Source organism: Solanum pennellii, chromosome 2 (assembly GCF_001406875.1).
Source record: "Solanum pennellii chromosome 2, SPENNV200".
Lineage (NCBI taxonomy): Eukaryota > Viridiplantae > Streptophyta > Magnoliopsida > Solanales > Solanaceae > Solanum > Solanum pennellii.
This window is the reverse complement of record NC_028638.1, coordinates 53,499,961-53,524,949: the sequence shown is the minus strand read 5'-3', so window position 1 is coordinate 53,524,949 and position 24,989 is coordinate 53,499,961. Positions and strand designations below refer to the sequence as shown.

Below are 24,989 nucleotides of genomic sequence, written 5' to 3'. Positions count from 1 at the left end.
TTCTTATAACTTATTAGACATAATGACATAGTAAATATAAATAAATATTTAAATTAATAAACAAAATATTTATTGAAATGACAAAGAGATATCACATCATCTTCTTTATATTTCCTCTTTAGATATTTTTTTTTTGGTCACAAAACATATTAATTTGTAAATCTCTAAGCTCTTCTTGTACACATTTTGAATAAAGTAAAAATGAGGAGCATTTGAGGCCACGTTAACCTCTACAGAAAACATGAAAATGACACATAACGAAGCAACAAGAAACCCCCCACATGACTAATTGCCGTCAGCTAACAATCATCACGTTCGCCCACCATTCAAAGTGGTAATTATAAAGAGACAAAACAATCAAAGATTGTGAGCAATTCAAAAGCTACCTTTTACGCTGTTTCGTTTCTAATTACTTGTTTATTTTTAAACTATTATCAATTTATGAATTGATTTATATATTAAACAAATAAATATTAATTTAATATATTACATGATGATATGACACACGAGTTTAATTTAACATTAAAAATAAGTTCTTAAAGAAAGATTTATCCAAGTCTAAATATGGAGAGATTAATTTATTATTGCTCTATCGATGTGACTTCTTAGTACTCTCTTCGTCCGAAAATATTTATCATATTGTGCTTATCAAAAGTCAATTTGACTAATTTTCAAAGGTAAATTAGATTACATTAATTTGATATTTTAAATAAAAAATTAGATATTCTAAAACTATATGAAAAGTACTATAATTTACAATTTTTTGCATATTGATATGATAAAAAAATGCATCTTAAAATGTTAGTCAAAATTTTTATAGTTTGACTTTAAAAATAGAAATTATGACAAACAATACCTAACTGAGTGAATAGTAAATTTCTCATTTTATCCATATTGTCTATGAAGTTGATCTTTTCAAAATTTAAGATTTTCAAAAAGTTTTATTTTTTAAAAAATAATTAAAAAGATATAATAGGTAAAAAAAATATATTTTTTTGATCTGTCAAAATAAATAAATAAAAAAAAGAAAAGAAGTGGATAAATAAATTGTCCTTTCTCCCTCGATTCTCTTTTTATATATTATTTTTTTAGATTTTTAGTCAAACTTTTTAATAAATTAATAAAATATGCTAGATTTCAAGAATCAAAATGCATTTGAGTGACTATTTAAATTTTTAAGTTTATTTTCAAAATCAGATTGTATAGAATAGCGAATGAAGAGAGTAATTAATCAATATATGAAGTACTTTAATGAACACTAATTACTTATTAATTTTTTTAGATTGATCAAAGGTTATATTTCAAAAATAATTAACTAGCCTATTAATGATATAATAAGAATAATATCATAATTTATAAATTAATTTTATAAAATAATATATAGTCCAACTATTTAAAAATTAATAATTAAAAAAGAACTATCCAAGCCATTATTAATTTATACACGAAAAATCTTATCCGGTGATTATCCTGAGTCAATTAATTATGTGATAAAAATATCATATAAATAAAAAATAAAGATATATTTATTTATTCATTTGATATAACTATATAAATTATTTTTTTAATTGTGCTTTAGTTCACTAATCTTATTACTTTTTGGACAGAGGAGAAAAGCTCAAAGTAGTCAATTATCTTTGAGCTAATTAAAATTTAAAGTTATCATCGAATTTTCATGTGAAACTTTTAGTAGTCCTTTATATTTGTAAAATTGGTGCATTTTTTTTCCTTTTTTAACTTTTTGCCTATTTTTTATTAATAATATTATTTATAAAATATTTAAATTTTTTTTTATATATTTAATAAAAACAATAATTCCATAAGGTAAGAAAAATGCATATTGTTCCGTTCGGTATAGATCTCCGAGCAAACGAACATCTACCATTCTATTTGTGAATGAATGCAATTATCAACCACCTGGTTGTTGAGGTGTCATTATACGTATATAAATTAGAAACCTTAATTGTTTCTTCTTATAAAATGTTTTTCAAAAATAATTTGGACATATTATGGAAAATTGCCTTACAAATGAAAATTTTGCCACACATTATGTGAAAGTTCTCACAAAAATATAATGCTAAGACATGACAACTTCAATTCAAATATTATATTTTAATCAAAATTTAGTGTAAATATTATAATTTTTTAGTCAATTTTAATTTATTGCATCAAATTTTACACTAAAAAATAATGAAAATATAAAACGTATATTTTAATATTTTCTTAAAAAGTAAATATTTTTAATATATATATATATATATATATACCCTAGATACACCCATGATACATAAGCACTACTTCTACGTCATTCTAGCAATGTAAAGCCCTCGCTGTTTATCGCCCTAAACAACTTTTCTAGTCTGTTAATTTATTGTTTTAAACTTTTACTCTCTTTATTTCATATTATTAGTTGAAAATCGTGAGTTTTTCATAATTTAAAATAATTGAGTATTTGAGGAACTTTCACATATAAGTTATAACCACTAAAAAATAGCCTAATTACTCTTCATAGCAATAATTTGTTAATTACAATTCGTAACTACATGTAAAATAGGGATGAGAGAGGGGAGCGAGACTGGGAGAGAGACGTGAGAGGGGGAAAAATTGAGAGAGAGCTGAAGTGTATATGTATATTGGTTAGATAATTATAAATTATACATATGTATTTATATATATGGAGAGCGAGATTGGGAGAGAGTGGAGAGAGGCGAGCAGATTGGGAGAGGGAAGAGAGAGGCGAGCGATGTTGGGCGAGAGATGAGTGAGAGAGGGCATAGAGTGGGAGAGAGGTGAAGTATATATGTATATTGGTTAGATAATTGTATATTATACATATGCATTTGCATAAAAGCAAGCTAGATTGGCAGAGAGAGGAGAGAGGCGAGCGAGATTAAGGGAGGGAGGAGAGAGGCGAGCGAGATAGGGAGGAGAGTAGGAGAGAGGTGAATTGTATATGTATATTGATTAAATAATTGTATATTATACATATGCATTTGTATATTAATGCGAATTATACATATACAAATATGACTAATTATACAAACTCGAAGTCAGTCCACACAATTAATGTATAATGTTAGTCGTGAGTGATAATTATAGCAAACTATAGCTATGATGAGTGATTAAGTATTATAAGTTTGCTTAACCGCGTAATTTTCCTTTTAAGGATCAATATAAATGTCTAAAATATATTTATATATGTCGTTTCTTTAAATAAAGTTTAATATTTTCAAGAAAATTAATTATATCACTTACAAAGTTATTTATATTTATAATTCTACAAAGAATAATGAAAATTTTCATTTAAATTATATAATTAAATATTTATTTTAATAGACGTGCAATGCATCATAAGTTCAATTAATATGAAATAGTGAAAGTAGATGATATTTGGTATTTATTTGGGGGGGGGGGGGCAAAAAACTCAAATTCCTAGTTGAAATGAACTAAAAAGAAAAGTAATAGAAAATAGAATAGAGAAACGTTGATTGGGTGGATAGAGACACATGGAGCTTATTTATTTTTGTGCTTCTTTGTATCAATACGTCGTAAATATATGCGTGGGGACAAGATATGAAACAAATTGCTACCCTCTGTCCGTTCTTATTTACATGATATTTATACTAAGAGCTCGTTTGGATGGGTTTAAAAAATAACTTTTAAAAAGTACTTTTAAAGTGCTGAAACATATTTTGAAATAAGTAGTTATGTATTTGAATAGAAGTGCGTTAGTTGAAAAAAAATTGTTAATGTGTTTGACAAATAAGTGCTGGTAAACACTTTTTTAATCAAAATGTCTGAAATACCCATAAAACTGTTAACATGATAAAAAGTTGATTAATTTAAGATTTTTATACTTAAAAAAACTAAAACAAAACTAATTTATATTTTACATCCATAAGTAATAATATTTCCTATCATTCACATATTTCTTTATCATTACAAGTTTTTATAAATAATAATAATAATAATAATAATAATAATAAAATAGTAATAATAATAATAATGATGATGATGATGATAATAATAATAATAATAATAATAAAAATAATATAATAATAATAATAAAAATAAAATAAAATAAATAATAATAATAATAATAATAATAATAAATAAATAATAATAATAATAATAATAATAATAATAATAATAATAAAATCTGAAGTTGTAACAATAAAATTGGCTGACTTAAAAGCAAACCTTTGTGTCAAACATTGTTAAAGGTGCTTTATGCATGACAATACAGCCTAAAGCCAGAAAAAGAAAAGAAAATAGACCCGCTCATAATGAATATTTAATATATTTTTAATTTAAAATTATTAAATTTTTAAACTTTTACCAAATTATAAAATAGTGAAAACTACAAATATATATATAAGAACTCAGAAGTTAATTTATGATTCAATTTCAAATCTAATAATAATCTAATAAAATTAATGTTCATAGTCTAAATTTAAAATTCTAATAGTCTACCCAAAACCAGGAGAATATATATACTAGGTTAATATCTTAAGCTAAGCTAAAGATACAAATTACAACCATGGGAATTGTGTGCCCCGATGAGAGCAAGAGGATTGAGATCGAGGAGTTTCGCCGGATGCTGCTATCTAACGCGGCGGTGCACCGGACAAAGGCCGGCGATGAAATCCAAAACCCAGGGCAATTGCCTGCTACAAATCGACACAACCGTGAGCTTGAAGAGAAGAAGGTGTGCGTCACCAGTGGCGTATCCTTCCTTGGTATCGCCATCGTCAATCAACTCTTACTCCGTGGCTACTCTGTACGAGTCATCGTGGAAAAACAAGGTGACATTTCTTCTCTTATAAGTATTTTTAGTCCTTCTAAATTACCGGAGAAAAGCAAAGATAGTGTGTATTTGGCAATCGATTTCTGGTGTGCTTCAGCCATCAACGCTTGTCACAATTCGTATGGTTTTTAATGGAACCGGATGATTTCCGGTTTTAATTTCCATTTTCTTACTGATTTGATCTGATTTGGTTTTGGTTTTTACAATTCGTATGGTGGTTTGATTTCGTGTTTTGGAATGCTATATAATAAGTTCATCCATTGGTGACTTCGCCTACTCTGTTTAAACTCAAATCAACATAATTCCTAATATGCTATAAGTGCAGAGGATCTGGAAAAGCTAAGAGAGATGGAAATTTCTGGAGAAATGAGACAGTCGATGAACACTCTAGAGGCAGTAATGGCGAGGCTGAATGATATCGAAAGCCTATCGCAGGCATTCAGTGGTTGTCGTGGTGTCTTCCACACTGCTGCCTTCGTGGACCCTGCTGGCCTATCTGGATATTCAGTAAGTCTTCCCACACAGTTTATGACACCAGAAAACAGGGAAACGCATTTCTTATGATTTTATTTTAATTGTAACAATCAAAATTGAGTAGAAGAGTTCGGTACAGTTTGTTAGAGAAGAGATCACAATTTCAATCACACTGCTAAATTTCAGCGCACATTGCAAATCTTTTCTTCCATTAACTCTAATGAAGGAAAAATTACCATTCCCTCAAAAGGTAAATACTATCCCGCACCAAACTATTTATACACATGACATGGATTTATTAGTTTGGAATAATATTTTAACGCAATATAATAAACATAATGAGATGTATAGGTTATAGTATTAGTAATAAGGAGTGAGTACTGAGTAGATTCTTTATTCAAAACAAAATAGAGAGATGTTGACCTTAGATGTATAAGTAATTCGAAAGTAATACTTAACTTTTGAGGAAATTATTATTTTTTACCATTTTAAATCGATTTTTATTTTTTATATATTATTCTGATTTTTATGATTGACGGAGCCTGAGTGCGTCATTATAGGCTATATTGAAAGCTTTATGTCCCACACTCGCACCATGTCCATGTCAATTTCGATGTACACTACTTCTTCTAGAAAAAATGTCAGCCATTTCATATGTGGCCCATTCCAACACCAGTAGTTCTGGTCAAATATGGCCAACATTCCTAATTTCCTATTAAGTATAGTGTAGAAGTCTCATTAATTATTGACTTTATTGGTAGCGATTTTAATCAGCTATGCTACCAAGACAAAATGAACCATTGTCTGATATTTTAGTCATTTGTTAAGCACTTGCGTTTCTGTTACTTAGTTATGTGGTCCTTGCGTTTATTTTGGAGGCGAAGTCTTGATTTGATTGTTATTCTTTTATGTAGAAATCAATGGTTGAAGTAGAAGTGTTGGTAACTAAGAATGTGAGTCAGGCATGTGCAATAACACCTTCGGTCAGAAATTGCGTGCTCACATCCTCTCTTGTAGCCTGTGTATGGCAAGATATTAACTCTTCAACAACAATTGATCATGATTGCTGGAGTGACGAGTCTCTCTGCACACACAAGAAGGTATTAAGTTATTTTATTTGGCATTCTCTACCTACCCCCACTCCCACCCCACAAAAAGACTTCAATTTCACACATGCTTAAAAATAAGACAAATGTAGGGTATGGTCCTAATAAGATGATTGATATTCATCTCTCCTTAATCAAATGTTTCAAATTTGAGTAGTAGAAAAACTTTAGATAGGGAGTGGTAATAGAATATCATACATTTAGTGAGCTGACCTAACGTGAGCTCTTATTGATAGCGGCAATGGATTACAAATACAAAATACTAATTTGAAAAAGAAAAAATTGTAGCAGCCCATTGAAAAAATACAGTTCATGATTAAAACAAGTTATAACTTTGCCAATCAGTAATCATTGTAAAGATAGCTCTAATTCTTTTTCAAGTAAATATATTATTATCATTTCTACATGGGTTAGTCCATTGAACTTTAAAATGTTAAGATAACTACGAAGCAACCACTAATTCTCCACTAGACTGAAAATTAACAATCCATTAAAAGCTTATAATAGACCTTATCAGCTTCTTGCAAGTTGCAAGACAAAAAGGGATTTCCTTCCTTTATTTTAATGTACATAATTAGCACTAACTTAGTGCTGTTATTTCAATGAAGTCTATTTTCTTACTAACTAAAGGAAAACAATAACACGTTTAAAACTTTTCTGGATATTAAATAATGTTATACTTGAACAAAAATTTGCAGCTATGGTATGCTCTGGGTAAGCTAAAGGCAGAAAGAGTAGCGTGTAACATCGCTAGGGAGAGTGGATTCAAACTAGCTACTATATGTCCTGGTCTAGTGACTGGTCCTGAATTTATCAGCAGAAATCCAACTCCTACCATTGCCTATCTTAAAGGTGATTACCAATTACGTAAATATAATTAATTAGTAATATTTCCGTACTTTCAGCTTATACACCTTAGTATGTGATTTTCAGGGGCTGAAGAAATGTTTAGAAACGGAGTATTGGCAACAGTAGACGTTAACAGATTAGCAGTAGAACATGTATTGGTGTTTGAAGATATGAAGAACACATCATACAACAGATACATTAGCTTTGATCAAGTTGTTAGGAGTGAAGAGGAACTTGAAAAATTAGCAAGAGAGACGGGAATAGATATTAGGTCGATGAGATCAAACTCGAGGACTAATTCCTCAAACATTGTCAAATTGTCAAATGCAAAGCTTTGCTGCTTAATGTCTACAATACATAGATGTCATAACGAGATCTAGTTTTCATCAATAAATTCATTTTACATACTTGAATAGTGAATACCGAATCTTCTTCCCCTCTTCTTCTGTGTATAACATCTTAAGAGTCCAAGTATGATTTATTCTCTTTATGTTCGTCAAAATCATGTAATGTCAAAATTATAAAAATAAAAGTGTCTGCTGTTATATAATAGTTTACTTTCTTTTATTTTGAGAGAAATTAATTCAAATTCTTTAACAATAATGAATTATTGAATTTCGTGAGAATACTAAGGGCCTCTTTCGAAAGATACCTTCATAATTAGATTTTGTGTAATCGGTGTAATTATATTGTCTGTGCTGTTTGATTGAATAAAGAAATTAATTGATCAGCAAGTAATTCATGTATTGACAGGGATAATTGAACTCTACAATTCACAATCAAAATATTATTGGTAGCTGATTACTTATAAAAATTTCTTTACATCTATTAGTATAAGTTTTTATTTTTATTTTATATTATTATATATCATTTTCTTTTTATTCTCATCTTTCTTTTACATGATTCTATACAATTTTTTTGCTTTGTCAATTTCTTTATGCTATGCTTATTTTCTCATTGGCATAGTTTTAGTAATACTTTTAAAATATAATTTATTGTTAAGTAAGATTATAGACTTATATTTTTTTAAAATAAAAATAAAAATAAATCTTATTCATGTGTGGTAGAAATTTGATACAAGCATATTATGTTAAATTTATAACATATGTTTTATTTTCAATTTCATTTGTAATCTCACTTTTTAAGTAGACTTGATAGATTATATTTTTATTAAACATTTAAAAATTTAAGACATCTTATTTATATATTAATCTTTTTACCAAACACCCATTTTACAAACAAGCCAATTGGCTAATAATTAATTTAACACAAATTCTTACTTCACCAAATACGGAAAACACTAAACACTTTAGCTCTATTGGCGTACTAACGATAAAAGATCATTAAAAAGGATTCCAATTATTCAAATGATGGATATAAACAAATTTACTTTTATAGTGAAATTCAATAATGCACTTTTGTTAGGTCCATTTTCTAGACTTCAACAATGACAATATCTGCTGGGCTATCAGCAATGTTGTTCGCACTAGTAGTAACTTTTTTTAGTGCCAAATAAGTGTTTGAATAAACAAAAAGGTTGGGATATATAGAAAGGATAGAAATATTTGAAGTGGGGTTGAGTTGTTATCTTCCAAATTCAAAAAAAAACAATTATGTTGTCTATTGGATTAAACCAAAAATCTAGAAAAAAGTCAAATTGATTTTAAATGATAAAAAAAAATGTACTAAAGCTTACTAGACCAGCTTCAGAGATTAGTTAAAATCTCAGCAAATCTGAAGAGCAAAAGCAATTTTAATTTACGAGCAGATTAACACCTCCCATTCCATATCCTTTTATAGGAAGAAAAGGGGGCTGCCTGAATTTCCACTCAATACATACACAAAATACAAAAGAGGGAAAAGGGAATTGGGGATACGACAAAAGGCTCAGATAGTTTGCTTAATTTGCTCAGCGAAGAGCTTTTTGAAGGCTCTTCTCATACAAGAGGTGTCAGAAATAAAAAAGCACCATCATCAAAGCCCACCAAATATAAATGAAAGAAAAAAAAAAACCTAGAAACTTAGTTGTTGCAGTGAAGAACGAAATGCAGCAATATTTGCTCACAATGAAGATGAAGAAGAAGAAGATGGAGAGGGTACTTATACAAGAACCAGTACAGCATTAGGGTTTTCACTTTCCTTATGGGCCCTGCAGCCCAATAGGCCACTATAAGCCCAATTCATTTTCAGGGGCGGAAGAAATGTTTAGAAACGGAGTATTGGCGACAGTAGACGTTAACAGATTAGCAGTAGAACATGTATTGGTGTTTGAAGATATGAAGAACACATCATACAACAGATACATTAGCTTTGATCAAGTTGTTAGGAGTGAAGAGGAACTTGAACAATTAGCAAGAGAGACGGGAAAAGATATTAGGTCGATGAGATCAAACTCGAGGACTAATTCCTCAAACATTGTCAAATGCAAAGCTTTGCTGCTTAATGTCTACAATACATAGATGTCATAACGAGATCTAGTTCTCATATATAAATTTATTTTACATACTGAATAGTGAATACTGAATAAAATTTATTATTAAGTAAGGTTATAGACTTATATTTCCTTTTTTAAAAAAAAGTAAAATAAATTATATTTATGCGTTCATTTGTTTTAGTAAGTATAATCTATCACTTTTTAATTAGACTTGATAAATTATATTTTTGTCAAACATTTAATAATTTATGACATCTTATTTATATATTAATCTTTTTACCAAACATGCAAATATTCTTAAAAATTCCATACTTCAATTCAAATTTATTTATTCAAAAAATATAAAATAATTATTTTTTTTATAATATTAGTTAAAGAAAATGTGTAAACAATTAATAAATTTTTAAAAATATATAGATCTTAAATATTTAATTTAAAGTCATTTAAAAAATTTCTTATTTATCTAGTATATGAAATTTAAATAAGTAAATAGGTTGTGGCAAATGTCAATCAAACAGATCATTATAATTACTAGATAAAATAATTACTAGACTGATAATTATACCAATTTAATTACAAGTGACTTTCCAAAAAGGCCAATTGACTAATAATTAAGTTAACACAAATTCTTACTTCAAACAACTACGGAAAACACTAAACACGTTTAGCCCTAGAGGCGTACTAACGATTTCGCCTAACAACAAGCTGGCAACCTTTCAACTTTAATAATTATCATGTGCAGCATGAGCTTTATTAACGGTAAAAAAGAATATTCAAATGATGGATATAAACAAATTTATTTTTATAGTGAAATTCAATAATGCACTTTGTTAGGTCCATTTTTTAGACTTCAACAATGACAATAGCTGCTGGGCTATCAGCAATCTTGTTCGCACTAGTAGTAACTTCTTTCTAGTGCCAAACAAGTGTTTGAATAAACAAAAAAGTTGGGATATATAGAAAGGATAGAAATATTTGAAGTGGGGCTGAGTCGTTATCTTCCAAATTCAAAAAAAAAACAATTATGTTGTCTATTGAATTAAACGACAAATCTAGAAAAATGTCAAATTGATTTTAAATGATAAAAAAAATGTACTAAAGCTTACTAGACCAGCTTCAGAGATTAGTTAAAATCTCAGCAAATCTGAAGAGCAAAAGCAATTTTAATTTACGAGCAGATTAACACCTCCCATTCCATATCCTTTGATAGGAAGAAAAGGGGGCTGCCTGAATTTCCACTCAATACATACACAAAATAGAAAAGAGGGAAAAGGGAATTGGGGATACGAAAAAAGGCTCAGATAGTTTGCTTAATTTGCTCAGCGAAGAGCTTTTAAGGCTCTTCTCATACAAGAGGTGTCAGAAATAAAAAAGCACCATCATCAAAGCCCACAAAATATAAATGAAAGAAAAAAAAAACTTGAAACTTAGTTGTTGCAGTGAAGAACTAAATGCAGCAATATTTGCCCACAATGAAGAAGAAGATGGAGAGGGTACTTATACAAGAACCAGTACAGCATTAGGGTTTTCACTTTCCTTATGGGCCGTGCAGCCCAATAGGCCACTTTAAGCCCAATTCATTTCACTCTTTCCTTATGGGCCCAAACTTATTGCTCCTTTAAATTGGTGGGTTTAAACTTTTAATTTTGTGGCTCGTTTAGTGATAAGATCTGGCATAAAGTATTTTTGTTGGATATAAGTTGTATAGTATTTAATTCAAAAGATATAAGTTTACACAACTTTTGTGTTATCCAGCAGAAAAGTAGAGAACTTAGGAATAGATAACTTTGTGGATTCTGAACTCAAATTAATGCTTCTATCGACATAAGTTCGTTAGGAATTATACTATATCGTGTAAGATATGATTCGTAGATATGAATTTTAAGTGCGTAACGTTCTAATGTTGAGCTTATATCTCTATTTATAAATTTTATAGGAGCTAAGTTCAATAGAAATCAACGACAAAACTTGTCCTATAAGACATAAGTTATGTTATATTGTGATACAAAAATACAAATTTCTATCGTATGTTGTTTTTTGAATGATAGGCTACTTTTTTAATTATTTTTTATTATATAAAATATTGAATGGAAAAATTAAATACCATGCCAAATTAGGGTTATTCTTACGAAAATATCCCAGTGTAGATCATTTTGTAAGACTCCCACGATAAACCATTATTTAATTGGTAATCACTTATTTAATTTTATTTTGCATGATTACTCACTTCGAAATTACTTCAAACTTGACTTAACTTCTTTGATCGTAGGTTTAAAGTTATTTCAAGACAATACAATTTCACGTGAATACAATTATGTACAGTAGGCCAAATTTAAACTCGTGTATCATAATTAATTGAAGTTCAATAAAAAAAAAAATGAACGAATTAGACTAAATTTGAATTGAGTTCAAATATGTTGACTTAAATTAACTAGCCTAAAATTAGCTCAGCTTGGATATGACACGCCCAACTAAGAAAAAGTTATGTTGTGCAACCTAAGAATTATTCAAATACAAAATTATATTGTATCAAATCCATAAGATTTTGGCGATTTGGGTGACCATCAATTTTTGAACTGACATTTCTTATTTAGTGTTAGATATTTATATTAAAGTCTGATTAATTTGAATTCGTATTGCAGAGAGTTCTATTTGGAAAGAAGCTCTCTCTGTCAATCATTTTTCTACGAATTCAAATTCAAAACATTTAATTAGATAAAAAAAAACAACTCAATCACTACATCACGAAAGTCTATTGCTCATTTTCTCATTTTGGTTAAAAGAGAAAGAAGCCAAGTTCTTGGGGTGAGGAATGGTCTAATATATTATAACAAAACCCTGCAAATAAGCAGATATTATAGTGCTATATTATAACTATCAGAAAGATGCTTAGCTGTATTCTACATTTAATAAACTGGGACTTTAATATTTGTTCAAACTTCAATGCTATAGAGACATATATATACTATATTATACTATTTGTAACCAAGTTCCATAAACTACCATTTCAGATATTTGTAGCAGCATTCCCAATAATTTTACCTATGATTTCAGTAATTTTAACTTAGATTTTTTATTTATATTTAAAATTATATTAACCTATAAACTCAATATTTTATGTTTTCTAAAATTCAAATTCCTGTTTATTTGTCTTCTTTCCCATTTTTCATATGCATGGACCATGGTTTTATCAATGTATTCATGTGTTTGGATTTTTCATCAAAATGGAAAAATATTATATGATGCTGGTGGGAGGAAAATGATTCCAATGTAAGTCTCCAGTTGTAAGAATTAACTTGAAAAAAGTATATTTATTCCATTAACAAATTTAGTACTCCAAATCTCCAACTATCTAATTGCCAATTTATTTAGCGACGCACTTTTTTCTTTAACTATGTTTCAGAAAACAAAAAAAAAAGACATATTCTTAAGTTCACTAATAATTTAAATTTAATATTCGGATTTTGTGTTATTGAGATGATTCGTAGTCGTGCAAAATGTCTTAACACTTATTTTAAACACATGATTCAAATTTAAACTTCGTCAGCACTCTATTAACATTGTGTCACATAAATTATACTATTTACCCGGAATATATAGATAAAGGGAATGATATGTATCTTATTTGCTGAGATTAATTGTGTGGTGAGTAAATATACGATTGTAATATTGTAATTTTTTAATTTTTTTTTCAACTAGGTGAAATTTGATTCGTAATAAAATCGACAAGAAAAAATTATTTGAATAAGAAGCATTTTTCACTTCCAACCTTTAAGGTTATAGATTTTGAATCACTAAGAATGAAGATATTTAAGGCGTGATAGCTATTTTAATTTCCTTATTTTTATATATAAGTTGGCCATCACATATCCACAAATGACCATACAATTTTGCTTTATAAAAGATTATTATTTTGCAACTATTAAGTATTTGTTAACAACTATATATCGTGCAATCCATCAACTTATTATCTTCTTGACTTGTAGCCTTTTTTGTGTAATTTTTTTTTTAAAAAATTCTGATTTTGAAAAGCACCTGGCCCTTTATAAAACCCCATTTGCTTTTTTTACTACATAAATAAACCAATTACATCATTGAAAGAGGAAAAGCAACTGTATTTCTTCTTTAATTAATATCTTTCATATGCTTCGACAAAAATTTCTATATTTAGTAGAATAGCTTTTGAAAAATATGAAATATAAGTTAAACCCTTAAAATTTGTTTTTAATACTACATTTGTTGAGTGTACAGCTTTTTAACAGTCAAATAATAGCAATTTCACGTGAAAGTTAATCTAAAGTTCGTAGTAACTTTAATAATTTTGATTTCTTCAATATTCGTTTTATATCTTTGTACTGACAGTCAAATACTTAACTGGACTTGCAAAATTAATTGCTTATATCTATTTAAAGTATATATAATTAATGTGGTGTCTGAGCAAATCAATTTATTTGTACCTTAATTAATTTTAGTAGATATCTTCTCAATATAGATGTTGAGTTTAAGTAACTTTTTTTACTACTATAACTTGGAATTTGAATAGATAGAAAAAAATCATTAGTATTTTTGCCTTTGCATCAAAATAAATAGTAATTTTTTTTCATATACGATTTATATCACGTCAATATAATGATGGAATACAAGTAGATTTTAGCACTTAATTATGGTTTATTGATGATATATTTTTACTTTTTAAAAATTATCTATAAATATATATGACTTAGATGAAAATATTGGATGAGAATATATTATATATACTGAAAATATTGTTGTATATACATATATATGACTTAAGTAAGAAATTTATGAACTTTAGGATCCATGTTGAATATTAAGAATATATTTTTTTAAGAAATAGTCGGATCTGGGAAACATCACATGTGGAATCTCTACACTACACATTGGGAGTAGAATTCTTGTATTTTAATTATGTCGATTCACTGATCTCACCTCGTGATCATACTATTTAATTTAGTGATATTAGGTGAGGATCTTGACCTAATTAATCACTCATACAAACTACTAAGAAAAATTACGGATACGGTAAATATTTAGGTATTATAGCTATAGTTTAACAAAGTTGTAATTAGTGACTATGGTTTTTTCAATTCTTGCGATTTATCTGATGTGTATAAATTCAAAATTTGTATAATTCGATTTCTGATTATATAAATTCAGAACTTTATACATGCTTAGGTATTTGTATACAAAAAATAGGCAAGCGAAATATACAAATAGAGTTCTGAAAAATTCTTAAATATATATTTATCATATTTTTATATTCACAATCGAAATATACAAACCGCAACCTCCATAACAAACAAAACTATGTCTATATATAAAGTTCGATTAAAAAACATAGCTATGAAACCTTATTAGTTATGTCTATTATATTTGTTATTTCGAAAGAAAATCTCAACTAATTAAGGCACCTATTATACAAATATATAAATTAAACTTGAGAACTTGTTTCAAAATTTAAAGAAACACTTTTACTCGATGCCTACCTACGTACGATATAGAAAGAAACAAAGAAAAAAAATGTTATTCCTCCATCTAAAATTACTGTGGTTAGGACATGGAGATGGAGTCGTACAACAGAGATATCAGTAATAACATTGGAGATAAACGCGATTTGAAGTTTATGGATTTAAAATTTTAATTTTATACTTATTAATTTTCAATTTAAGAATTTAGCTAACTTACATATAAAAAACAAACTCATAAATTAAAGCTACTGAATCCTATCGTTTTAATTCCCGAAACTCCCCCAGTAGAGACAAACACGCTTTGTTATCATCATGACCTTCTCCCACGTATGTTTCTGGAAGGACTTTGAATAATTAGCTAATAGTAACTACTTAGTCTAGTCTATATTTATTTTGATTAAATTTTAGCGGTAGTAATATATACTATTAAGTACTTAGTATATACTTTATGGAGGAAATTGAATCTTTTTCCCTTTCATAATTTGCTTACACATAAGAATTAAGATCATTTATAAGAAGAAACGAAGATCTCTTATAAAGAAGATAAAATTTAACATTATTTATAAGAGAAAACGAAGATCTCTTATAAAGAATATAAAATTTTAAAAGTTCGATATGTATGTAATTGTACATAATAATCATTGTATTTTATTTCAATATATCAACTTTTTTTTCGTAAATAAATACATATCAAATAATGATTTTTATCTAAAACATATGTAATTTAGGTTATTATCGCTCACATCCTTACTCAAAACTTATGTTTGTGAAAAATAACAAGTATCTAGTAAATAGTCGAGTGTACATGTTAGCTGAACATCGATCATTGCTAATAACATTTGAGAAATTATAAGGGAAGTGACAGGTGATGGGAGTAGTGATAGTACTATAGTAGTATGGTATTGTCTACTGACAATTCAATGCAGAGAAGAAGAGAGAAAAAAAAAGAAGAAGATTATATATGTTGGATAAAAATTAAAGACATGAAATAAAAGGGGAATGTAATTTACGACAATGCCAGTGGAAGAAGAACAAGTTTCACTAACTTAGATTCTGCTTGAAGGGTCTCTGTCTATATTGTCACTTCTCTTACATTCCCTTTCTAAGCTATCTTTTGTTTTTTCATTATTGTGACTACTTTTCTTTATCCCCACCAACAACACTGTAAAAATGAACTTATTCAAATCAGGTGCTTACATCTGTTTGGTGTTTACAAGTTTGTTTGTCACTTCATCATGTATATGTATTCTTAAATTTGGTGGAGATACATCGCGTTTTAATTTTGAATACATCACTTAATGCTCCGATATATCGTGTTTCAAATACATTAATATTGCATCTCTTTTTCAAATACATCACTCAATATTTTAATTTTGAATACATCCCGATACAACATGTCTCGATTTCGAATATATCCCTTGAATGGTTGTAGTGAAAAGGTTGCACCCTATATGAAGGGGTGTCTATGATAATGCTTCGTTGAAATTTTTTAATATTATATCTATAAATTTGTTAAAAAATGCATGAATCAATAGTAGAGTCAATTTTTTAATTAAGAATGTCCAAAAATAATGATACGTGAATACCAAAATTAAATGAAAATATGTTGTGCTATTTAGGATTTAAACTCAAAATTTATTCATTCGAATGGACATCATTACCACTGTATTAAAGACATAACATTTTTTCAATTTTAAATATATAACTTTTAAATATAAAATTTAACACCAGAATTAACTAAGTAGCCCCTTTTGAAGGCCAAATCTTTAACTACTTTTAAGATATTCCATTTGTTTTCTACTCATTGCACTCTAGAAACTGGAAACTAGAAAAGAAGTCTTTTTGTGGGGGTGGGGGGTGGGGTTGCCCAAAGTGGTTAAATTGTAATAGTGAAATGATTTTTCACCATGTTTCATAGAGAATATGGTTGAGTTCTCAGGCAGTCAAACTGAGCAGTAAATTTTTTCCCTGTACTTCTTTTTTTGGGGTTTTTTTTTCACCTTGTCCGTTTTAGATACATCTCTCTGCCCTCTGGAATCACAAGAATATATAAATGATATGGCTAAAAATATTTTTTAATATAGTTTGCTTTTGGTACTTTGATTTTCTATTCGATAATTAATCTGATATAAAATTTATACTCCTTTCGTTTAAAAAAAATAACCTTATTTTCTTTTTTTATAGTCCTCGTTTAAAAAGAATAACTTTATTTTCTTTTTAATCTGTTTCAAAAAGAATGATTCCTTTCATTTTTTGGTAACACTTTAACTTTTTACACGTTACGTTTAAGACCACAAGATTAAAAGACATTTTGAGTTAAAAATTTTTCTTTCTTTTCTTAAATTTTGTTCCAATTCAAATTTAGATCATTCTTATTTAAACGGAGAAAGTAATATATTTCGGTGATAGTAAAAAAGTGTCAATATAATGATTAAATAGTTAATTTGATCACAAATATCAGATTAAAGTTAAAGATATTTGGAAGCAATCCAAAGATTATAATTAAAATATGAATTTGACTTGCATGAGGATATTAGTGATGACGGAAATGGTCAGTAAAATAGTAGTTAGTAAAGAAGGAAATTATTACGTCAAACCTAAATTATGAATATTTAAAGGTTAAGTTTTAGGTAATAGACATGTCAGTATCACTCTTTTACATCATCGGCAGGTCATCTTTTAACTATTATAATGATAATATCATAGTAATTCATTACTAATAATTTTTTTTGATAACATGGTGATATAAAAAAAGTTATTTATATTGATCAAGCATACACGATTATATTAAAGAAATAGTGAATTTATTATTATTGTTTGACTGGTAATTTTTAATTAAAAAATTTATAATAAAATATAGTCATAAATATTTATTTATTAAGAGAATATAAATATCGTGTTTCTAAACCATGATTTATTTATTTGAAAAGATTTTGTAAGAGTTTGAAAAATTTATGTTTACAAGAAAAATATATATAAAGAAATTCAAATTATACGTCCAAACAAAATTTCAACTCCAAATAAGCATTATTTTAAATCATTAAATTTCAAAAACAATTTCTGTATCTCGAAAAAATAGTGATAAAGTTTTCATAGTGCTTTATGAGATTTCACTTGATATATTATTGTTGTTGTTAAAATCATGTCCAAACTATATATGGGAAAAGCCAGGTAAAACTCGAGGGTCATTCGAATTATCTTTGGCAAAATATTATAATACATGATTAAAATGCAATATCATAAATATTATTATGTATATATAATAAATCTTGTGATTTATTTTTAAATGATTTATATTTATTTATTTTTCAAACTTCCTAAATTAAAAAATATTGGCTCTCCCATCGGTCTTGAAATTTAAAAATAGTTAGAAACGAGGGAGCACTATTTATTGGTACCTTTAAAAGAGTCAAAGACGCTCTCAAACTCACAGCATACCAAATTCCCTATTAAACTGATTCTCCCCTCACTCTTTTTATTTTCTTTACAAATACTATTTTTATATGCATATATATAAAAAATATATGTGTATATATTATATCTACATTTTTACAAAACTTTTATGTATCTATACTTTATAATTATTTTTTTAAAGTAACTGTTAATCATCATTTGATATTTTTGTAATTTTCATGAAAGAAATTAAAAGAAATATGGAAGATATTTACCCTGCATCTCCGGTAGCAGTTGCACGTAACAAGAGTACTGGAAACGTGATGAGTAGTACCAGTACTCCTTCAAGAAACTGCTCAATAACCGCCGCGAAAAACCACCGCCACATGACTACCGTCGTCGACGACGGCGACGGCGACCCGATTGAATGTACAGGGAAATCGTGCAAGTCGTGTACAGCTGGAGTTGTAGCCGATTGCGTTGCATTATGTTGCTGCCCCTGCGCCGTGATTGATATTTTAACACTGGCGTTTTTCAGGATCCCGTGGACGATGGGGAGAAAATATTTGGGGAAAAGTAAAAAATCGGAAAAAAAGAAGAAAAAGAATAATAATAAGAAGAAGAAGAAGATGATTCAGAATAAGAAGAAGGAGGAGGAAATGGAGAAGAGTTACAGTTATCGTGACTGCGTTACGTATGAATTGGACAGTATAGATGGAAGAGTTTCAACAAGATCAGTTAGAGATGAAGAAATCGTTACAGGAAATTTGAAGAAATCATTGGGAATTGTAATTGGGGAAGAAGACAAAAACAATACTAGTGCTAAGTTTGATGTAGAACAATTTTGGTTAGATTTGTATGAACAAGTTGGTCATTTGGGATTTGGCAGAGTTTCTTACACTGGAATCCCTTCTCAAGGTAATACTGGGTAACCTTTTTTTTAATCTTCTTCAAACATCCTGTGTTTGAAATTTGTTCATCTGAAAACAGCTCAGTACATCTTTATTTTCAAAGCTCGAATCTGTGACTCCGTCGTATCTCCGATGTCTACAGCATTGTTCATAAATGGAAGAATCATGAACAGTGAAAGGGAAAAAGAGCAATATAGCAGGATCAGTATTATTAGAAATAGAATATTTTGGGGGGTTTTGAACTTTAAAAAACCACCAATTTGTATCTTGTATTTCTGAATTGTACAGTTTATTGTATGTTATTTTTCTTTACCACAGTGCTATTTTGTTACCTTGTTCTTTTTATCTAAAGTTTTCTTTTGATTATATTAGAAAAAAAAAAGAGGTATAATAAAGCTATCTATTTAAATCATATACATAAATTTTACCTTTTTAAAGATGACCTATCTTTGTTTTGTTCTTAAATACTAGTTTCTAGTACTTCTATTTTTAAAATGAAGGGAAGTTTCTTTTTCATATTTGCTTAATGATTCCCCAGTTTGCTTATTAGCATCAACTTAATGTAAAAAATTAGATATGTATTGATTGGGCCCAAGGGTGGGGGCTGGAACAGTTGCACAACATGATTATGTTTATGATATGGAACACTTTTCTACGATCTATGTTGTTGGTTCGTTAAGAAATAAATTATAATTTTTTAAATTAAAATACTCAAAGCTAGAATAATTTTCGGATTAGACGTCATGAATAAACATAAAGTTTAGATAACAATGTCTAGAAATTACTGGAATGAGAAACGTAAATTACTATTAGAATGAGAAACAGCAAATAACTTCGAAAAAGAACCACACTAAGATATGGCAAAAGGGCCTCCTTTTTTCACCTAATTTCACAAAAGAGGCCCAAACTCGTAATTGACAACATTAAAATGTGGAATAGATATGATATAGCAACATTAATCTCTACAGAATTTGCAATCAATATAATTAAAAATTGTAAATCTATTGGCAATGGATTGCACCTAGCTACCAACCCAATCAATTAATATAATAACAAATCTTGACTCATAGTATTATAGCAGACGTGTGGCCCTCTTACATTATTAGTGCCAAAATTGTTTTTTTATTTAAGCACGGAGAGACAAGAGAATCCTAATAACAAATTGTGTTTTTATCAGGATAAAGTTTGTTTTTATTTATTTTTTTATTTTCCAGATCATTCTTCTTTTCTTTGTATTTTCATGTTTGTTCTTGATATATAATGTCATTGTAAGGACAACCCAATAATTAATCCAAAATAGTAAATGCCATGAAATTGAATAATTAAGCGTTCTAATCATTTTGGTTCTACTCAACCTTCCTTGATCCCTTGTAAACAATTGCAAAAAAAAAAAAAAATCCAAAAAACATAGTTAATTCGAAATGGTAATAATATACATTACAACAACAATTAAAGTTCTGGAACTTCAAAAAAGGAAATAATAGTAGGGATAAATATTCTTCAAACATGTTTTGAAACCTACTATAATTCATTTTCTGCAAATCCTGAAATATTCTTTTCTAAAATGTCAGACAGATTGTTAATTTTAACTGGGGTGATATCCAAATCTAGAGTTACATAGCTTGTTTACAGTCTTATAGCTCCAATCAATGTTTGGCAAAGACTATGAGCCATTATTATGCCAAACTTACTGAATGAACTCTTGACTTCATCTAATTGTAATTGATGTATTCCTAACTGCTTAATGCTTGATGCCTTTCTTCACCATCTGTGTTTTGATATTATGGTTACCACAACTTCAAGACTGTTCTTGGCTTATCAGACATTCACTGGCACCCAGAAGGTATATTCTTGATGATTCATTAAAAAATATATATATAAAGATGTGTGCACTCTGCCTTTGATATAGAGACTAAACTTCTGCAGTCACGTGACAAATACAAAGTTCACAAGGCTATTGTATCCAAAAACAAGCCAAAATCAGTATGATTTAACTCTGAATGTGCAAGTAATAGACTCAGAAAAACGAGCGTATCCCTGCATTCTACAAGCAATCAAGCTACTATCTCTATGAGTGCAGTTCAGGATCTTTGACAACGACACATTGACAAGAATATTCATAAACACAATACACAACCGCATATTTACTTCCCTTTTAGTTTTGGTTGGTGAGGGGATGGCTGCAGATTCAGCTAACTCTTAACAAAAACTAATCAAAGTGATTGCAACTTTATAGTAACTTGAGCAAATCAATTGTACAGAGCTAGCATCCTATGCTCCTACTTCATACACGAACCTAATACAAGTGCATTCAGTATCCTAATCAACATAAGCTGGACAATATACTAACACTATCAACAAAAGGAGAACACATCAAGTTGAAGCAACCAGCTTCAGGGATCTCCTATGGGTTTGTTGAAGTCGCTGCACTTACCTTCTCCAGCAAGCCTTTTATCTCATTCTCCAACTCTGATTTCTCCTCGCTTGTAATCTTACCCTTGCACTTATCCAATATTGATGCCATCCCTTTCAGCTTCTGCTTGATTAGTTGTACCTGTGACTTCCCCTTACGAGCTTTTAGCGAGGATAGTGGACTCTCAGATTTAGAGGAATAGCTGAGCGTAAAGTTCACATTAGCAGCACCAAAAGGACTTTGCCTTACCGATTCTTTAAAGGCCTGTGCAGCATCTGCACCACGCCTGTAGACAATTCGAACAGAGTTCGAATCACGTAGCACTTTTGTTTCCTCTTCATTCAGCTCTCCAAACTTGTTATATATTCGAATGATTTCATCTTCTGATGGCAAAGAAAAACCAGTTAAAAATGCCACCAACAGAATCACAGATGAAGCTTCTCTACCATCATCCTCATCTTCTTTTCCCTGACTAGAAGGACCAGATTCTTTTTTGAGTTTGGTAACTTCTGATTTTGCATAATTTGTCTTCCTCTTCTTTGAAGGAACGGAGTCTGGTGATTCAGTATCACTCTGGGAAATTAGATTTCCTGATCCCACGGATTTTCTCTTCTTTCCTGTTTCCACTTGGTGATACTGCTTGTAGTTTGATCCATCAAAATATAGCGAGTTTCTGAAAGTGGAAATGAAACCTCTGGCCTTCTCAAGAGATCCATTCCTCAATAAAAGAGGGTTTAGAGCAGTAGACTGAACCTCGGACAAAACTTCATCCACAGATGAATTGATAGCCATGGTATCAAAAGTCCTAGAGCTTCGCTTATTGATCCCAGAACTCTTGTCAACGTCATCCTTGAAGGCCTCTTTCCCATTTGAATCAGGAGAAGACAAAAGAAGACGAGCAGCCTTTGTCATCCTCTCACCAATCTTGGAAATATCAGAAAATTTCTGTGATTCTATTGCCAGTTCTCTCTTAAAGCTTGATTTTCCTGCATTCCACTTAGGGCTTGTATAAGGAGGTGACAAATACTTGCTCTTCTTTCTTTCCCTTGATAAAGGGCCCGCATTCGTGTCTTGCTGGTTGCCAACTTCATCACTCTCAGGAATTGAAACACTAAGTTTCTTTGTTTTCACCAAGTCACTGTCACCAGACTTCTTGTTGACCCTCTTACCAATTTTTTCATCAACACTCATCGAGCTGCCAGTGTGACCTTTAGCTTTTTCACCAGACTTCTTCCTTTTCTTCTCAGATGTTTCTACAGACGAAGGTGTAGAATCGTCTTCAGTTGTCTTCTTGCCTTTGGGCTTGGCATTCTCTCCCATAAGTTCAGCCACACTTTTCTGCTTCCTCTTCTGATAAATCTTGTCGCAGGCAGTCATAGGAAACTTTGAAGATCCAGAATTAGGAATTTCTTCTGATGGACCCTGAATGGGAACCTCAATCGGTATGCTGAAGTCATTTGCATCAATGACTTGATCTTCCTTCTTGTCCTCGAGGCCTTCAACTAGCAGGGGTTCACAATATGAAGCCAAAGGGTGTCCATACTTAGCACGATAAAAAGCAGATAGCCAACTCTCCAAGACAGCAAACTCAAGTATATTGGAATGAGAATTGGTTAGTGCATTACGTTTTAGACATTTAAGTCTTTCCGCAGGTTCAAACTGAGAAAGTAAAAGACTGACAGTTTCTGACACAGGCACTTGAACACCCTTTTTGATTCCAGCATTCACTGCCAATGGCCAACTAAGTCCAGTAAGACTCTCTTCAGAGACACATTGGCAGGTCATTTGAAACTCCACAAGCACACCAATTTCATCCAAGGTTTTTTCAACAGCATATAAGAAACTCTTGGAAGTGCTCTGCTTTGACATTTTTTCGAAGTTGTCAACAAAAGGCACCAATTGCGAAGGGGGGCACCAAGAAAATGACCCATCTCCAAAGTATGCCACTAGCAATCGACCTGTTTGATTATACTTCATAGCAAAGTCAGAGGCAGCAGAAGCATCGTAAACACGCCCTGGCCACCACGGATGACTCTTAATCTTGCCCCACACAAAGTCACCAACTGCATAAACATGTTTTACACTAGTTGTATCTTCACCAGAGTCATCCTCTGCAGTTTCTCCGTCAACAGCATCAATCATCTCATCATCCGAACCACCAGCTACTTTCTCCTCTCCGTTCATTACCTCAACCAAATGTCCAGACCCTTGATCTGCTTCAGCCCCTTCACTAACAAGCTCTCCCCCACTCACATTATCCAGTGAACCATGAACTTCCACCACATCACCACCAGCGTCATTCCCCACTTCCGGGGTCTCCTCTGTAGCAACAACTGGCTCGCTAATAGCACCAGTATCCACATTTCCATTATCACCAGAAACCCTAGGCACCTCATCAGGCAACCCAGTTCCAGAATCAGCCATTAGGGTTTCAGAGTCCAATGCTTCAGCTGACAACCCAGCTAGGTTTTCGCTCTTCTCTGCGTTTTCTTCACTCGACATACCCAAATAAAACGTTACAAAACACAATCACTTCAGTTCTATACCGGTTCAAATCTGCAACAAGAAAAAAAAACATAACACCCCAGCTCAGAAAAATCCCCCCCAAAAAAAAACATAATCAGAAACACAGACCACAAATTCTCAACCTTTCTATAAACATAGGGTTTGGGGTTCCATTTCTAGACATTAAAAATCACCACATACAAAAACTATAACAGATAAATAAAATGAATAAACATAAACAGAGGAAAGGAACAAACCAGAATCGACCAGAGCTTGCAAACTTCTGGAGGAATCGCCTTGCCTCTTCTGTTCACTGAGAGAGAGAAGAGTAAATGAGCTTGTAGAAACCGCAAGGAGTTTTGGACAAAAATATATTTTCGTACAGTTGGCTTATTTTACGTTTCTATCAGTCAAAACAGAGCTTGGACGGTTGAGATTAAAGATGCCTTGAAAACGCTTCATTAACTCTCTGAAATGAAACAAAACAAAGATTGGACGGTCGAGATGTAATGTAAGAAATGAAAGGTTTCCAACGATGTAGGCGGTAAATTTTGGGGATCTTCCTTGAAATTTGAAGCATCCATCATTTACCGCTCTTTTTTTTTTGG

The 24,989-nt window shown here is 30.1% G+C and overlaps 3 protein-coding genes and 4 non-coding genes across 7 annotated transcripts; 2 read left to right on the top strand and 5 right to left on the bottom strand.

Annotated features, from left to right (window-relative positions):
* The first annotated feature begins 4,527 nt into the window (after positions 1–4,527).
* On the top strand, positions 4,528–7,786 carry LOC107009147 (cinnamoyl-CoA reductase-like SNL6). Its single transcript, XM_015208422.2, has 5 exons — positions 4,528–4,805; positions 5,133–5,314; positions 6,196–6,381; positions 7,086–7,239; positions 7,321–7,786. The coding sequence occupies exons 1-5, from the start codon at positions 4,541–4,543 to the stop codon at positions 7,614–7,616; spliced, it is 1,083 nt and encodes a 360-aa protein (XP_015063908.1). The 5' UTR covers positions 4,528–4,540; the 3' UTR covers positions 7,617–7,786.
* Positions 7,787–8,915: 1,129 nt separating this feature from the next.
* LOC114076246 lies at positions 8,916–9,055 on the bottom strand. The gene has a single exon (XR_003577116.1). It is a non-coding gene; the product is annotated as a small nucleolar RNA snoR77 (small nucleolar RNA).
* A 65-nt stretch (positions 9,056–9,120) lies between these two features.
* LOC114076240 lies at positions 9,121–9,218 on the bottom strand. Its single transcript, XR_003577113.1, has one exon. It is a non-coding gene; the product is annotated as a small nucleolar RNA snoR1 (small nucleolar RNA).
* Positions 9,219–10,759: 1,541 nt separating this feature from the next.
* Positions 10,760–10,899, bottom strand: LOC114076247. Its single transcript, XR_003577117.1, has one exon. It is a non-coding gene; the product is annotated as a small nucleolar RNA snoR77 (small nucleolar RNA).
* A 65-nt stretch (positions 10,900–10,964) lies between these two features.
* On the bottom strand, positions 10,965–11,060 carry LOC114076239. Its single transcript, XR_003577112.1, has one exon. It is a non-coding gene; the product is annotated as a small nucleolar RNA snoR1 (small nucleolar RNA).
* A 7,555-nt stretch (positions 11,061–18,615) lies between these two features.
* Positions 18,616–19,780, top strand: LOC107010632. The gene has a single exon (XM_015209911.2). The coding sequence runs from the start codon at positions 18,792–18,794 to the stop codon at positions 19,482–19,484; it is 693 nt and encodes a 230-aa protein (XP_015065397.1). The 5' UTR covers positions 18,616–18,791; the 3' UTR covers positions 19,485–19,780.
* Positions 19,781–21,567: 1,787 nt separating this feature from the next.
* Positions 21,568–24,794, bottom strand: LOC107011607 (serine/threonine-protein kinase ATM). The gene is made up of 2 exons (XM_015211177.2): positions 24,639–24,794; positions 21,568–24,432 (listed from the first exon to the last, which is right to left on the bottom strand). The coding sequence occupies exon 2, from the start codon at positions 24,376–24,378 to the stop codon at positions 21,868–21,870; it is 2,511 nt and encodes an 836-aa protein (XP_015066663.1). The 5' UTR covers positions 24,379–24,432; positions 24,639–24,794; the 3' UTR covers positions 21,568–21,867.
* Positions 24,795–24,989: the final 195 nt, after the last annotated feature.